Source organism: Phacochoerus africanus, chromosome 3 (assembly GCF_016906955.1).
Source record: "Phacochoerus africanus isolate WHEZ1 chromosome 3, ROS_Pafr_v1, whole genome shotgun sequence".
Classification (NCBI taxonomy): domain Eukaryota; kingdom Metazoa; phylum Chordata; class Mammalia; order Artiodactyla; family Suidae; genus Phacochoerus; species Phacochoerus africanus.
Window position 1 is genome coordinate 179,822,387 of NC_062546.1, and position 16,824 is coordinate 179,839,210.

A 16,824-nucleotide genomic window follows, 5' to 3' on the forward strand; every position below is an offset into this window, starting at 1 on the left:
GCACATTATGTGAAAAAGATTTAAAGATTTTTCTCTAAGTTCCTGTCATATGGGGGTCATTTGTTATGTCAACACATGCTTTATTAACCTGATTTTAACAGCTACTTTAGCTTTTATTAAAAATGTGTTTTAAAAATCAGTGCCCCCCCCCAAAAAAAAAATCACTTCCCTTGCCTACCCCTCGCTTCTCTTGCTGCTTCTCTGGCTTACATTTTGATCTCTTATGACTTTGTTTGATGTCCTTTATTTTTCTTCTTGCATTTCCTCCCTTATCATTCTCGATGTGACTATACAGGAATAGTGAAAGTGAGTCAGAAAGGGTAAAATTTAAAAAAAAGAAAAGAAGAAAAGAAAAGGAAAAAGGATAAAAAAAAAAGACCAAATGCAGACAGACAAGGATGTAAAGCAGAAGCGTGCTTTATTTCAAATCTATCCCTCTCAAGATTATCCTGGATGTCTGTCACATTTAAATAGGGTAATACCACCTGTTTTACATATAACTGTGATGTATAGTCCCAGAAAATATTTTATCCTTATCAAATTACAGACATTGTTGCCCAGGGGAAAAAAAGTGAAGTGGAAAGAGTGTGAAATTTGGAGTCAGGACTTCTATAGTCAAGTCCCAGCTCCACATCTTACTAACTTGTAGACTTTTGGAGCAACTCTCTAATCATTACAATGGGTTCAGATATAATAGTGTTTGGCAAATATAAATATTTATCAATTATTATCATTAGGGTAACAATGACTGGTTGAGAAAGCAAAATTTCAACAGAATAAATCATAACTACATTTATGACTTCTTCCTCTATCTCATTACAATGTCAGTCTCATGAAGAAGTTTCCAGAACCTTTTGGATGGCCTGAGTGATATATGGCTGTTACATGGTATACAAAACTACCTCTGTCTCCAGTTTGATAGACAACATGTAGACCCAGAAACAGGCAAAAACCCAATATAAATTGTAAAGGCTGAAAGCAAGCAACCTCCTAGAGGGAGCAAAGTTTGGGCTACCGCTTGAGCTCAGTCCTGGTAGTTTTTCAGACACCGTAACCTAAATGACATTTACTCTTATCTGCTTAGCATTTCAAGGCTTACCAACCAAATAATCAAGTACGTTTTCTTGATTTTATTCTCTGTTTTTCCACAGATGAGCGGTTCAGCTTTACTGAGCTTTTTCTACTTTTGACTTACTGCCTTCTCTAATCTCAAGACATATTCATTCACAATTTTAGCCTTTGGGTAGTGATTTTAAACACATGATCCAATAACGCTGTCCTACAGAATCAAAATGTGTTCATCAAAATGTGTTTTTTTTTTTAATTCTTTCTTGGTTATCAAATAATTTTGAAAATTGCAAGAACATTTATTTTTAGGGTTTTCTAATGCATATGTTTATAAACTGTCTTAATTCTTTTGAAGAACAAAGGAATAAACAAATAGACTGCAAAAACAAAGAGATTAAAAAAATTCAATAAGCTAGTTATTTCCTAGCATAATTTTATACCATAGAAGGCAGCATAAGGGAATCAAAAAGCATGGGGCTGCTCTTGCAGTTTGCCTTGTTCAGAGTAGATGGTCAAATTCTTGGTTATTGTAATTGTCTATTTTCAAAGTCCTCCCTCTGAAAGAGATTTTGTTTTCCATGCTATGACTTATGGTCCCTAGATATGCTGGTTTTTAGAGAAGTCTTATAAAAATAGTTCAAATTACTTTAACAACCAATTATAAAATTTTACCTTCCTGTGTTTTCTGAAATTCTTTATAGAATCCACATTTCTCATGCTGCAGATTAATTGTATTTTCCATTACTATCCTTAGTGGAAAAAGAAAATAGTTGCATATGCCCTTGCATACTTACTTGGATATTGTTACATATTAAATTGTCTTTTAGACTTTTGTTCTTCATGCCAAATCACATCACTTCTTTTTCTCAGAGGTCTGTTTTTCCAAGCTTAATCATCCTTGTAGTAGTCCTCTGAACTGTCCAAGTTTTCCATACCCTTCTTTAGATGAAGTTCCAGAACAGCTCATTGGGGCCTAATAGAAGTTTGGAGGGCTCAATGATATTTTTTTTTCTAAGCTAATTAAGTGCTGAATAAGCACTGTGGTAGAAAAATTAATACTATTTCAATTTCAAATGAGTTCTTATGGAGCAATGTGAAGCTCTTGGCTACACCCAAATGTTGGTCCCCAAATTACCTACTGAGAGATGATTCAATGCACAAATAAACTGGAAATTTGTCTAAAGAAGGATGAATATGACATTTTGGAATGACAAACTCATACTGACCTCATTAAAAGAAAAAGCCTAAATGACGGGAACCAAAGGAAGGTCTAAAAAATAATTATCGCTTTCTCCATAAAGCTAACTTCAAACAATATAAATCTCAATCTCATAGCCCCTCCTTTGATCCTCATAGCTCAATTCTCTCTGCCACGGCATTTATTATACAGCTTTAGATTTTAGTTTATGAGTGCTGGTCTTCCTCATTTTTTCAATTTTCCTTCACAATGCCATCATATTTAAATGATTAAAAACATGTATGAACATGTTACAGTTTACTTCCAACACAACATGAATTTTCATATTTACATATCTTTACATGTTTCCTCATTCCAGATTCTTCTTCAAACCATACCTCAAACATCACTTTTCTTTAGCCTTCCTTGATGCCCCAATTTCTATCCCAAAGATTTAATTTATCTTTGTGTTCCTATAACAATTTATACATATTTATATTTTATCAATTATTTTGCTTCAATTTAATGACCTGTTAATCTCTCTTTTCAACCCTCTGAAATCTTCAAGGACAATTCCACATCTTCTTTTTAAAGACATTACCTGGAACATAAATATTTAAGAAACTGAAGTTTTAAATATTTTATCTCTACTTCTAAGCTGTAAGCCTCTTGAGGGAAGAATGTCGAATGTGATTCCCCATAATGTGCTGTAAATCCCTATTTAATGGATGGATCAATAGTAAGGCAATGGCTTAACAAACATTCCTACATGACACTATATAAGCCAATACAACCACAGATGTCTTTGGGCTTACCGGTCCATGGCACGTGAGGATGCCATCTTCCATCTTCTCGCACTGGGGGTCACACTCCACACAGATGGAGCCATTCTCAAACTCTCGAAATTCACTGTGAAAACATCAGCGGCATGAGGCGGTGTAAGCAAACAAGCTGTCAACTTAACAAATGAAGTAACATCTGCTAAAAGTCCTATTGGCAGAGTAAATTCTAGAGTTTGTTTCTCTATGTGCCAGGAGCATCAGAATCATTTCCCTCTACACGAACGAGTAAGTTCTCCATTAGGAGAAAAGATAAACTGCAGCCAGATGGCTCTCCTTGCCCTCTGCTGGGTTCAACGACAGACTCATTCAGGAAACCTCCCTCTTGTGAGAGATATTCCAGCAGTCTCAAAAAAAAAAAAAAAAAAAAAAAAAAAAAGAGAGAAAAGAAAGAAAGAAAGAAAGAAGAAAAAAAAGTATGACTTTTTGATGACACAGCAGAACCACTTTTGCTTTTTAAAGTAAGGCTGCACCTGTTTGTCTCTATATAAAATTTTACTCCTAGCTGAAGCTTTATTTTTTAAACTTTGAAAGAACTATTGTATTTTTCTTGTTGCTAAGTTACATGAATGTTCCCCATCCTTGTCCTTCAAATCCCAAGACTCTTCAATTTATTTTTAGTGAAACTTCAAAAACCGCTTTGATTCCTTTCTTTTAAAATATCTGCCTTGGAGAATTATGGAAAATATCTTTTTATGGTAGATTTTATTTTCTTAGATTATTGACCTAATATCACAATGTATTTTTCAGTTTAAATTCTTTATGAAGTAATTCCATATGGTATAAAATTTAAAAAGTTTCATGATAACATTCTAAAATTCTCTAATTAAAATCTACAATGACAGCCATCCCTTCCCAAAACCTTCCATTTTGTTGTGGGTATTTGAATATTAAATGTTAAAAATATGTTTTTCAAGCAATGTCTGCTCTAAAATTTTCCTTTCAATAATTGAGTTTCAATAATGTACAATATTTTTAAACCATAAGATTTCTATTAATGTATGAAAGGATGAGGTGCTGGGTATAGGCAATTTATAAAGTCAACTATGAGTCATTAGCAAAACTTGACTAAATATTTATAGCTACTTTACTATTTTATAACTTTGTATCATGAGCGACCATTCTAAACTGATAGCATTGCAGATATGGCAATTGTGAATTAACTAGGTGATAAATTCAAATTTATTTTTCTCTAGAGTAAAGTATTCACTTTTGTTTAAAGTGAACTGTCTCAGTTGGCTATTGGAAAGGCTTACCAAAAGGTGAGCTTCATTTCCTGCTGGTTAGATTAAGATTACATCTACTTCAGGAAAAATAAGAGTTTGTTTTTCAATATATACAGCATAAATCTATGGGTTAGTTGTGTATATATTTAGTTACATGGATTTTGCATTCTTAAAGTGAAGTGTTGGTTTGCTATGGATTAACATTTTATGAATTTTCATGAGTTTAAAATCTTAATTACATATGAAAGTTTTTATTTTGTATGTTTCCTTAACATGAGTGAAATAAAGTATTCAAGAGAGAAATCTTCAGACTATAAGGTTGAAATGACCTGGTGTTGGGGGTGGGGACAGGGAGCTAAATTGTAAAGGGAATCCAAATCACTATGTATAAATGAAATTATATGATAGTTACAGCAAACCCAGCAATCATCAGTAAAGCACTATTTTGAAAACAGTTTCTTGTGTGACTAAAGAGTTACGATACCAAATGAAGGAAATGTTTTTTACGGTACTAAAACATAGGTCATGCTTTTCTTTCTCTTCTCCAAAACTTCCTTCTCCATACTCAGAGCTAAGGAATAGTATGAAGATATCATAGAAAATCATGGAGAAAACCTCAATTTGTATGGCTTTGGGCTCTCTTCCTTTCTGCTCTTAGAAGAGATCTTCCTTGCAATTTCTTGACTGTTATTGTTTCCATCATTGTTTTTTTCCTTCTCTGTCCCCAGCGATCCTGCTATAACTTGGCCAGGGACACTCTTTCACTTGAATCTGATCTAACAAGTCTATTGAGCATGAGCTTTGCTTACTGAGCTTTGCAATTTTGCTGCTATACATTTCTGACAGTTTTGTTGTGTGTGTGCCACCTCAGCCAATCCTGTGATCAAGAGAAAATGCTTTGGATTTGTGGTTGTTCCCAGAACCAACATTAATATTTCTGTCTTAAATCCCTTAGCTTCTCTAGACTTCATCCCTAAATATCCTCTACAAAAGGGAAACATAAAGTATTTCAATGAGAGGTTGTGATTATTAAATGCAAAATTGCCTAAAAGAGCTCAGACAGGGACTCTTTCTGATATCTCCAAATTGTTCCTAAAGTTTCAAAAGCATTTAACCATATGGCCAGATGAGAAAATGAGATTGCATTTCAGTTAGTGTTCTTTTTTCATTTTGAATACTTGTGTGTAGTTAGGAGTTGCCAAAATAAAGTGACTTATATGATCTGGATTTGAGTGCTAACAGCCAGGATTAATTTTCTTTTTCCCCTTCAAAAAAATCCTCTGATTAGGATTTTTTCTTTTATGATAGTTGAACTATTTTTATACATAAATAGGTTCCTTGATTTTGGTAAATGCCATATTTGAATTTACTTTCAGCAGTGCATAAAATGACTATTCTACCTAACTACTTGATCGGCTTAGTTTAATAGACACAAAAAGAAAATGATACCAATTGTTTGAGTGGTAGGAATACTAACAAGATTTTATTATGCATTTTCTGATTTGATAATCACAAGTATTTTATGACTTTATTATTGCTCTCATTTTCCATATAAGAAAAGGGGGTTTAGGACAATTAGGTTATTTATCCAAGGATGGACATTTCAACTAGGAAGTGATTAAGTTAGGATCTGAATTCATTTTCCCTCAAAGGTTCTCTTATCTGCCAAGCAAAGCTGGAGGAAATTTGCACATACCACAAGATTGGCAGTGGGGAAATCTATCATTGGGTAGGCAAGAATTATCCAGACATTTATAAGACACTTTCTTTTATTATCTTTTAAACTAACACTTGTGTATGATTTCCTAGAGCCCCGCCACTATTGCAAAATACCTTAAGAAATTACATTTCTTTAACGCATTTGATTTAATGATTTGGAAATGTTAAGCTTTCCAAAACAGATGGGTGATCAGTGCTGTTTATTTAGAAAACCAGTGTTTTTCCTTTGCTTAGCTTTCTTTGTTTCACAAAAATGAGACAGAGGGTAGTGTATATACATTCATATATCTATCTATTTCATATTTCTGACAAGTTTAAAACTGAAATATTAAAGAAAAACAATGCATCTAGAAAAAAAACAGGATAAAAATCAGATATCCTGAGTTCTAGTGTTGACTTGGCACTTCTACAGTGTTATTACTTTGTCAACACTTAATTCTATGAGTGCTCACTGTTTATAAGATGCGTCTGTTTGATAAAATGATTTTTAAAATTCATTCCCGCTTTAAAACTACACATATATATATATATTCAATAAACTTTTCATGTAACTTTCATTTAATGGAATTAAGTCTACTAGTTTCATTTTAATGGCATCAATTGCCATACATACTTAGACAAGCTTATTTGATCTGAGGTATTTTGTGTACAGGTATTTTATGTATTCTTTTATAATAATAATGTGAACAAGCATAGATACAATTCAACTGAATGAGACAAGTAGCAAATAATTTGCTATTCATTATCAAATGTATGCATTGGCCGTACTTTACAAAATTACAAGCTGAAATTTTCCTGCTACAATTATTAAATGTTTTTTGAAATGCCTTTATTAAAATATAATTCACATACCGTACAATTCTCCTATTGAAAGTGCACAAACCAATGCTTATTTTAATATATTCCAAGAATTGAGCAACCATCATCACAGTCTAAAACTACTGAATTCTTATTTAAAATTGCTTTTTTTCACCTAAACTTCTAATCTTAATTTTAACCTTTTTTTTCCCCTAAATTCATGGAGGGCATTGGTTTCAGTCATCTATCAAAGACGATACATATCAGTATCATTACAACCCATAGATTTTCATCCTTGTAATGTAAAACAAAAAAATAAAATGCTACCTGGGATCACAAAAACAGTTTTTAAAATGGGACAATTCATGAGACAGAAGAATAAATGAAATAAAGAGCTTCAAAATTACACCTTTGCAAGACTGTTGAAAATCCTTTTAGTGAGCAATGTAGGAAAATTTGAGTCTGGGACAGTACTAAAAAAATGCATTATCACACTAATGAAGGGCAACTGTGATGCATGAAATAGTATGTTAGGAGAAAGTGATTTTATGAGTATATAAAATGCCATGCAACAAGGTATATACTAGGCTTTATTGTTGGCAATTTGATTATTGTAGTATTGTAGATGGAATTTAAAATACTTGATTTAAAATATAGCTGAGGTTATCTTTAGAAAGTGACAGAACACTTTCAAAAATCTTTCCAACTAGAGACTACAAAGACTACTGAAACCAATGCCCTCCATAAATTTAAGGGAAAAAAAAGATTAAAATTAAAATTAGAAGTTTAGGTTAAAAAATTAGGCAATAATTCCAGATGAAAATTAATAGGAAAGCATAAGAAATAAAAATATTGTGGCTATATTTGGGAGGGAATGTTATATCAAACAACGTTCTTCATAAAGAAAATAGAAATGTTTTTCAATTTTGCATAAGTATACATTGCTATAATTTATTAAGTGTTATCTATTTTGATTCACATTTTTAAGTATATACACAATAGTTAATATGCATTTTGACTTAGTCTCATTAATTCAAATAAAGTTATTTCTCTTGAAGACAATTTTTTCATGTCTTCTCTTTTATTCAACAAAAGCTCTTCTTAAAAATCTTGACCAGCACACACATTCTGAAATTTTACCATTTTATTATCATTTTAATATTGAACAAATCAGTAGCTCAAAACTCATAAGGTAAAGACGGCATTATAAGATGCCTTACCCGTCATAGAGGTTACAAGACTCTATGCATGTCCTTCCCCTGCTGAAGCGACGACAGGACAGGCACTGGTCTGGCCCAGGTCCCCAACACCCATCATTTGAACAGAGATGGTTGCATACCATTCCTTCAGCAGCTGAAAAACACACCCAAAATCAAGGGGAAATAAAACAGAAAGCCTGTGTCAAAATTTACCATTTTAATATGAATCTTCAAGTAAAGCTGGAGGAGTTGGTTTGAAAGAGGAGTGGGTTTTAAAGAGATCTGAGGCAGATAACTTTGATTGTCTACCCAGTTGCCATGGTCCACTCTACCCTGTTTCTTCCACATTGCAGAGCCCCGTATCTGTGTGTGTATAACAACACTGCATTTTTTCATAAGAGTGAACAAATATCAATTATCTATATCAAAATTCCAGGGAGAAGGAGTGACAGAAAGTAAGGAACAAAATACACCTTTCTAAAGCCTAACCTTTGCTCCACTAATATACCAAAGATTTTGTCTTCAATTCCATATGAGAATTTCATGCAGAAATAGAACAAGTGATATGTGTTGTAAGACAAAAATATTAGAAGGGGAAAAAGAAAGAACTATATGGGGGGTAAGAAGAGGGAAAAGAAATAGAAACAAAATACAAGTTTTTCTTTTTTATAGGCCTCTGGTATGCTCTAAGTTTACCTTGACATTGAGTAAAATTGGCACATGTAAGAAAAAAGTTTCAAAATAATTTTAAACAAAGCGTGTTGGTTATTTATGAAGAGCTATGGAGATTAAAGCAGTTTTTAATCTTATCTCTATATTTAACAGTCTTTACTCTTATCTCTATATTTTTGTTGATAGGAGAAGTACCAAAAAGTTTAGGGACCATGTTTTAAAATTTTAACTTGGTAAACCATCTCTGTTCTTCTATATACCAAATAATATTTATTCAGTATATTATTATTTATACTGAAAAACATAATTTTAATGAAGATATAGATATTGAATAAGAAGAGACTATAAAGACTTCAAACATTATTCTGGGTATCTGAAAAATGATTTGAGAAATCTGAAACACAACTTTATGTGGTTTTCATAAAATATTAATTTCCTAGAATATAAAAACATCAAAACCCTCTTTATCTTCCCATTATTTACCAACTGTACTTACTGGGGGAATGTAAGTTGTTATGACAAGAACATTTGTAAGATAGAATAGAGTAGCACTGAATATGTGGCTGTAATTTAAAGCAGTATCATAGCTGTGAAAGTTTCAAGTAACAAATTCTTGAGAAAATGAATTATCAGCATCACTGATTCTGATTAGTTTTAAAACAGTGAAACAAAATCTCCCAATCCATGTATTATTTCTCCTATATCCTGGAATCTTAAGGAGGCCCCTATATTAAACTGTGCAAAATTCTTTCTCAAGGCAGACGTCTAGACCTATCAAGATATTTTTTAATTCATAATTGTTTAACTGAATAATCACTGTCATTATAGTTTAAGAGAGAAACTCCATGTGGGCGCGCGTGTGTGTGCTTAGCAGTTTTATTGTCATATGCATGACATATATTGCTCATACATAAAGTTTACAATCTAATGTTTTGATAGATGCATGAAATCACAAGCTATATATACACAATCCAGGTAATGAATGAATCCATTACCTCCAAAAGTACATTTTCATACTTGTTAAAAATCAGTTGTTCACATAGCTATAGGTCTACTTATAGTTCTCTATACTTCTATTGATCTGTTTGTCTCTCAAGGTGTATTTTCTCATTTTTTAATCTTGTGTTTTTATAGTTAAAGTCCATATCAGGTAGGCAGCCTTTAGCTGGGTAATGCTTTTTTAAAAGTCTAATCTGATAATTAGGGTATTTTAATCACTTATTTTAATATGACAATTGTAGTTAAGATCATTGATTTTGCTATTTGTTTGTACAATCTGTTCTCTTCCCACTACTCCTCTTTTTCTGACATATTTTGGAAAAGCAAATTTGTGTTTTTTTTTTTTTTTTTTTTAGGGCCACATCTGCTACATGTGGAAATTCCAAAGCTACCAGCATGCCACAAGCAGGGCAAATACCAGAAATGAGCCTCATCTGCGACCTACGCCACAGCTCATGGCAACGCCAGATCCTTAACCCACTGAGCAAGGCGAGGGATCTAACCCCTATCTATAATAGTAGGATTCTTAACCCTCTGAGCCACAACAGGAACTTCAGGAAAACCAAATTTTTAACTTGTAATTTTAGTGATATCTTTTGGGTTTGCAGTATACATATTTTTAATCAAACTTTTTATTTTTAGATATACAGAGAGATCCATGTTCTCTTACCCAGTTTTCCCTAATGGTAAAATCCTGTGAAACTATCATTCAATAACACAATCCGGATATTGACATTGATCCTATCAAGATACAAAATATTTCTGTCACACAAGTATCCCTAATGCTGTAATCTTAAATTCACACCCACCTCTCTCCTGCCTTTGACTCCACCTTACCCACTCTGCTCTTTCTGCAACGCCTAATTTGTTCTCCATGTTTATAATTTGGTGTCACTTTTAATGTTATATAAATGAAATTATAGAGTATAGGATTTTTTGAGATTTTCATTTTGTATTAAGAATATATTTCTGGAGATTCATCTAGGTAGCATATATTATTAGTTTAATTTTATTACTAGTAGTATTTTCTGGTATGGATTACTACAGTTTAACTATTAACCATGGAAGGAAGTTTGAGTTATTCCCAGTTTGGGTCTATTACAAATAAAACTGCTACAAAAATTAGATGTTTTTGTGTGATTTAAATTTTCATTTGTCTGAATTAAATGTCCAGGAATAAAATTGCTGTGTCACATTAGAGAATTTTAGTTAATTGTTTTTATTTTGCTTTGTTTCATTTTAAGAAAGTAGCAAACTGTTTTCTAGAGTAGTTATACCACTTTACATTCCCACCAAGAGTGTAGGAAGGTTCCCATTTCTATACATCTTCCCCAGCATTTGATTTTTTCACTATTTAATTTTACCCATTCTAATAGGTGTGTAGTGATATCTCATTGCAGATTATAAATTCCATAAAACAGCCAATAATGTGTTTATTTGCCAATCTGTATCCTCTTCAGTGGAATGTATCTTTATGGCTTTTGCGCATTTTAGTTAGATAATTCTATTGTGGAGTTTTGAGAGTTCTTTATACATTCTATCTATCTATCTATCTATCTATCTACCTATAGTCTATCTCTCTATCTTATTTGAAATTGGTTTCGCCCAATCTGTAGTTTGTATTTTTTTTTTTTTTTGCCACATCCATAGCATATGGAAGTTCCTCGGTCAGGGATCAAATCTGAGCTGGAAGGAGTTCCCGTCGTGGCTCAGTGGTTAACAAATCCAACTAGGAACCATGATGAGGTTGCTGGTTTGATCCCTGGCCTTGCTCAGTGGGTTGAGGATCCAGCATTGTTGTGAGCTGTGGTATAGGTTGCAGATGTGGCTTGGATCCTGCATTGCTGTGGCTGTGGCGTAGGCCAGTAGCTACAGCTCCGATTTGACCCCTAGCCTGGGAACCTCCGTATGCCATGGGAGTGGCCCAAGAAATGGCAAAAAAAAAAAAAATAAAATAAATAAATAACAAGTCTGAGCTGGAGCTGTGACCTATGCCACAGCTATAGCAATACCAGATCCTTTAAACCACTGCAGCAAGCTGGGGATCAAATTGGCATCTCCAAGAGCTGGCATTTCCAAAAGCTGTGGTGTAGGTTGCAGATGCAGCTGGGAACTCACATTACTGTGGCTGTGGTGTAGGATGGCAGCTGCAGATCTGATTCGCCCCCCTAGGCTGGAACTTCCACATACCACAGGTACAGCCCTAAAAGGAGAAAAAAAAAATCCTTTTAAAAATCATGTCACATTGGATTGTTTATCTTTTGATATTTAGCTGCATGAGTTGTTTGTACATTTTGGAGATTAGTCCCTTGTTGGTCACTTTAGAAAATGGCTAGAAGATCTAAATAGACATTCCCCCAAAGAAAATAGACTGCCAAAAAACACATGAAAAGATGCTCAACACTGTTAACTATTAGAGAAATGTAAACCAAAACTATGATGAAGTATCACCTTGCTCTAGTAAGAATGGCCATCAAAAAAACCTACAAACAAATGCTAGAGAAAATACAGAGAAAAGGGAACCTTCCTACACTCTTGGTGGCAATGTAAATTGGTACAACCACTATGGAAAACATTACAGAGTTTCCTGAAAAAACTGAAAATTGAACTATCATATGATCCAGCAATCTCACTCCTGGGCATCTATCCAGAGAAAACTGTAATTCAAAAAGATGTATGCAACCCATTGTTCATTGCAGCACTATTTACAATAGCCAAGACATGGAAGCAACCTAAATGTCCGCCAACAGAGGAATGAATAAAGAAGATGTGGTACATGTATACAATGGAATATTGCTCAGCTTTAAAAATAATGAAATAATGGCATTTGCAGCAACATGGATGGACCTAGAGATATCATACTATATAAATCAGACAGAAAAAGACAAACATCCTATGGCATCACATAAATGTGTAATCCTAAACAAAAAGGATACAAATTAACTTATTTATAGAACAGAAACAGACTCATAGACTTTGAAAACGAACTTATGGTTACCAAAGTGGACTGGTGTGGGGAGGGATGGATTGGGGGATTGATACTGGTATACACACACTGTTGTATATGGAATGTTTGGCCAGTGGGGACCTGTGTGTGTATAGTACAAGGAACTCTACCCAATCTTCTGTTATAATCTATATGGGAAAAGAATCTTAAAAAGAATGGATGTGTGCATATATATAAGAATCATTTTGTTATATAGCAGCAATTATTACAACACTGTAAATCAACTATACTTCAATAAAACTTTAAAAAAAAATCAAATAACAAAAATAAAATACCTAGGAATAAGCCTAACCAAAGAGAGAAAATACATTGAGAACTATAAAACATTGATAAAGAAAACTGAAGATGATTCAAAGAAATGGAAAGATAATCCATGCTTTTGGAAACATTAATTTTGTTAAAATTGCCATACTTCCAAAAGCAATTTACAGATTTAATGTGATCCCTATCGAATTACCCATGATATTTTTCACAGAACTAGAAGAATAATCCTGAAATTTATATGGAATCACAACAGACCTAGAATTCCCAAACCAATCCTGAGGTAAAAGAACAAAACTGGAAACATAACCCTTCCAGACTTGGATAAGTACTACAGAGCTACAGTAATCAAAACAGCATGATATTGGCCCCCAAACAGACATAGGTATATCAGTAGAAAAGAACAGAGAACCCAGAAACAAACCAACAGATCTATGGTTAATTAATCTTCAACAAAGAGGCAAGAATATACTATGGAGAAATGTCAATCTCTTCAACAACTAGTGCTGGGGTAAACTGGACAGCTACATGTAAAAGAATGAAATTGGAACATTTTCTAACAACATATACAAAAATAAACTCAGTATGGATAAAGGCCTACATGTAAGATAGGATACTATAAAACGCCGAGAGGAAAATATAGACAGAACATTCTTTGACATAAAGCATAGCAATATTTTTCTGGATCCGTCTCCTAGAATGATGGAAAATAAAAGCAGAATAAACAAATGGGACCTAGTTAAACTTAAAAGCTTTTGCACAACAAAGGAAACCATTAAATAAAATACAACATAGAGAATGGGCAAAAATATTTGCAAATGATGCAATTGAGAAGTAATCTAATTTTCAAAAATATACAAACAGTTCACATAGCTCAATACCAAAAAAAAAAAAAAAATCGAAAAAATGGGCAAAAGGTCTAAATAGACATTTCTCTAAAGAAGACACACAGATGGCCAACTGGCATATGAAAGATGCTCAACACTAATTATTAGAAAAATGCTAATCAAAACTACAATGAGATATCACTTCATAGCAATAAAAAATGGCAATTATTTAAAAAATCTACAAATAATAAATGCTGGAGAGGGTGTGTGGAACCCTCCCACACTGTTGGGAATATAAAGTGGTACAGCCACTATGGGTAAGAGTATGGTAGTTACTCAAAAAAACTAAAATAGAGTTACCTTATGACCCAGTAATCCTATTCCAGAACATATAGCCAGAGAAACCCCAAACTCAAAAACATATATGCACCCCAATGTTCACTGCAGCACTGTTTACAACAGCCAAGACATGGAAACACCCCAAATGTCCATAGACAGAGGAATGGATAAAGAAGATGTGGTACATATAAGCAACAAAATATTATTCAGCCACAAAAAATAATGAAATAATGCCATCTGTAGCAACATGGATAGACCTAGAAATTATCATACTAAGTGAAGTCAGACAAAGATAAATATTAAATGATTCACTTATATGTGGAATCTAAAAAAACTGCACAAGTTAACTTATTTATAAAACAGAAATAGCCTCACAGACATAGAAAACAAACTTATGGCTGCCAAAGGGGAAGGTGGAGGGAGGCATAAATAGGATTTTGGGATTAACAGATACACAATATTATACACAAAATAGATAAACACGGGCCTACTATATAGCACAGGGAACCATGCTCAATATCTTGTAATAACTATAATGGAAAAGAATCTGAAAAAGAATACATATATGCATATATATATATATATACACACACACACATATATAAAACTGAAAAATTGAATCTTAAAATGAATATAAATGTATGTATACATATGTTCATAATATAATATACATATACAATATATATACATGAACACATAAAAAATCACTTTGCTGTGCAACTGAAACTAACATGATATTGTAAATCAACCATACTTCAATAAAAAATACAATTTATTGTTTTCCTTTTATAATTTATTCTTTTAGTGCCAACCCTAAGTTCTCTCTGTCTAGCTCCAGATCCCAAATACTTTCTTCTAAAAAGAAGTTTTCAAGTGATATTTACATATCTATTAATGTGATCATGTGATTTTTCTTTTTTAGCCTGTTAATATGATGTATTACCTTGCTTGTATCCCTGAAATAACCCTTGACTGTTTATGCTGTATAATTAATCTTCTATATTGCTGAACTCTATTTTCTACTAATTTAAAAAAAAAAATTGTTGCTTCTACATCCCTGAGAGCTATGCTGGCCTGTAATTTTCATTCTTTTTTGGTACACTCTTTTCATATATGGACCTTAATCTTCAAACCCATCATACAAAGTAGTAATAAGCTTTCATTTTATGGATGGGCAGAGGCTCAGAGAGGTTAAGCCACTCAAAGCACAAGTGTCAGAGCAGAGACTTAAACTCAGCTCTGCCTGCTCTCTATACCACCCAGTAGGGATAAAGGCATCAGATCTATTCTCCAGCTTCTCTGACATCACCTGGAAGAGACACGGAGCACCTCATATAGTCTAATCACAGTGGAAGTCTACAGTCCCCACTCCTTTGCTCGCAGGAGTGAAGTCGGGACCACAGTTTTGTTTTGTTTTGTTTTTTCCCATGGCATTTGGCTGGAATAGAGTTACGGTCTAAATTTTTGTCCTGCTATTCTGCCTCTTTGCTAGTCCTTCGGAAAATGACAAGAGGCTTTTGTTTGGATTTTTAAGTATTCACCTATTGGTATATATGAGTTGTCAGTTTCTCACCTCCAAATCTGAGCTACATAAGGCAAAAAGAAAAGCTGGGGAATTTACGGCTGTGTCCTTCCTTGGATGCCAAGGCGCTAAACCATTCTTCCTTCTTCTCTCCTTCTTTAAACATCCTGTTTGTTTGATTGATTGATTGATGTCATTTTAGGGCCGCACCTGCGGCATATGGAGGTTCCCAAGCTAGGGGTTGAATTGGAGCTGTAGCTGCTGGCCTACACCACAGCCACAGCAACTCTATCTGAGACAAGTCTGCGACCTACACCACAGCTCACAGCAATAACAGATCCTTAATCCACTGAGCCAGGGATCGAACCTGAGTCCTCATGGATGCTAGTTAGATTTCTTTCCACTCAGCCACAATGGGAACTCCTAAAAACCTTGTATTTCTTTATAAATAATGTCCAGAGATTTTAGTTGTACTTAGCAGAAGGACTAGGTTAAAGTATACCTACTTCGTCTTGCAAGGAAACTAAAGTCCCCACACATATCTTCAATTTACCACAGTCTATTTTCAAGTTACACACTACCACTTCATGCAGATTCTAAGAACCTTAAAATAGCAAACTTCCATTTCTCCATTCTTAACCTTTAAGCTATGGTCATGCACTTTACATTCCTATATGTTATTCACCCCACATTTATTATTTTTAAACATTATTTTTTCCTTTTGAAGAAAATTAGATAATAACAATAATATATTTTATATATTTATCCATGTAGTGCTCTTTATTCCACGGATATTTCTATCTGATATTGTTTTCTCCTGACTAAAGGGCTTCTTTAATATTTCTTGTGGTGCAGTTTTTTCTCTTGCTGTTTCTCCTCTCTGGTATGTGTCTGTGAACTCTAGCTGCCTGAGTCTTCCTGGACTCTTAGCTCTGCATCCTCAACTCAGAGAGTCTTTGGGACTCTTATTGGGCCCCACTGAATTGTTCCATTGCCTAGGAATTCTCCCAAGGTAGGTAACCAGGGCAATCACCAGGCTCACCTAATTTATTTCCTCACTCTTAAGACTCGCTTTCTTTCATTGCTTGATCTCCACTCTCTTGCAAACTGTCATTTCATATGTTTTGTCCTTCTTTTGGTTGTTTCATGAGGGAAGTCTAATTCCTGTTAG

General features: G+C 33.7%; 1 protein-coding gene across 1 annotated transcript in view; it reads right to left on the bottom strand.

Annotated features, from left to right (window-relative positions):
• The window catches only part of ERBB4 (erb-b2 receptor tyrosine kinase 4), a 1,133,324-nt gene that overhangs the window by 273,292 nt on the left and 843,208 nt on the right, over positions 1 to 16,824 (bottom strand). The window contains exons 13-14 of the mRNA XM_047773400.1: positions 8,048 to 8,180; positions 3,061 to 3,154 (exon numbers count right to left, since the gene is read on the bottom strand). Of these exons, the coding sequence (XP_047629356.1) occupies positions 3,061 to 3,154; positions 8,048 to 8,180 (227 nt within the window). The remainder of the gene's footprint in view (positions 1 to 3,060; positions 3,155 to 8,047; positions 8,181 to 16,824) is intronic.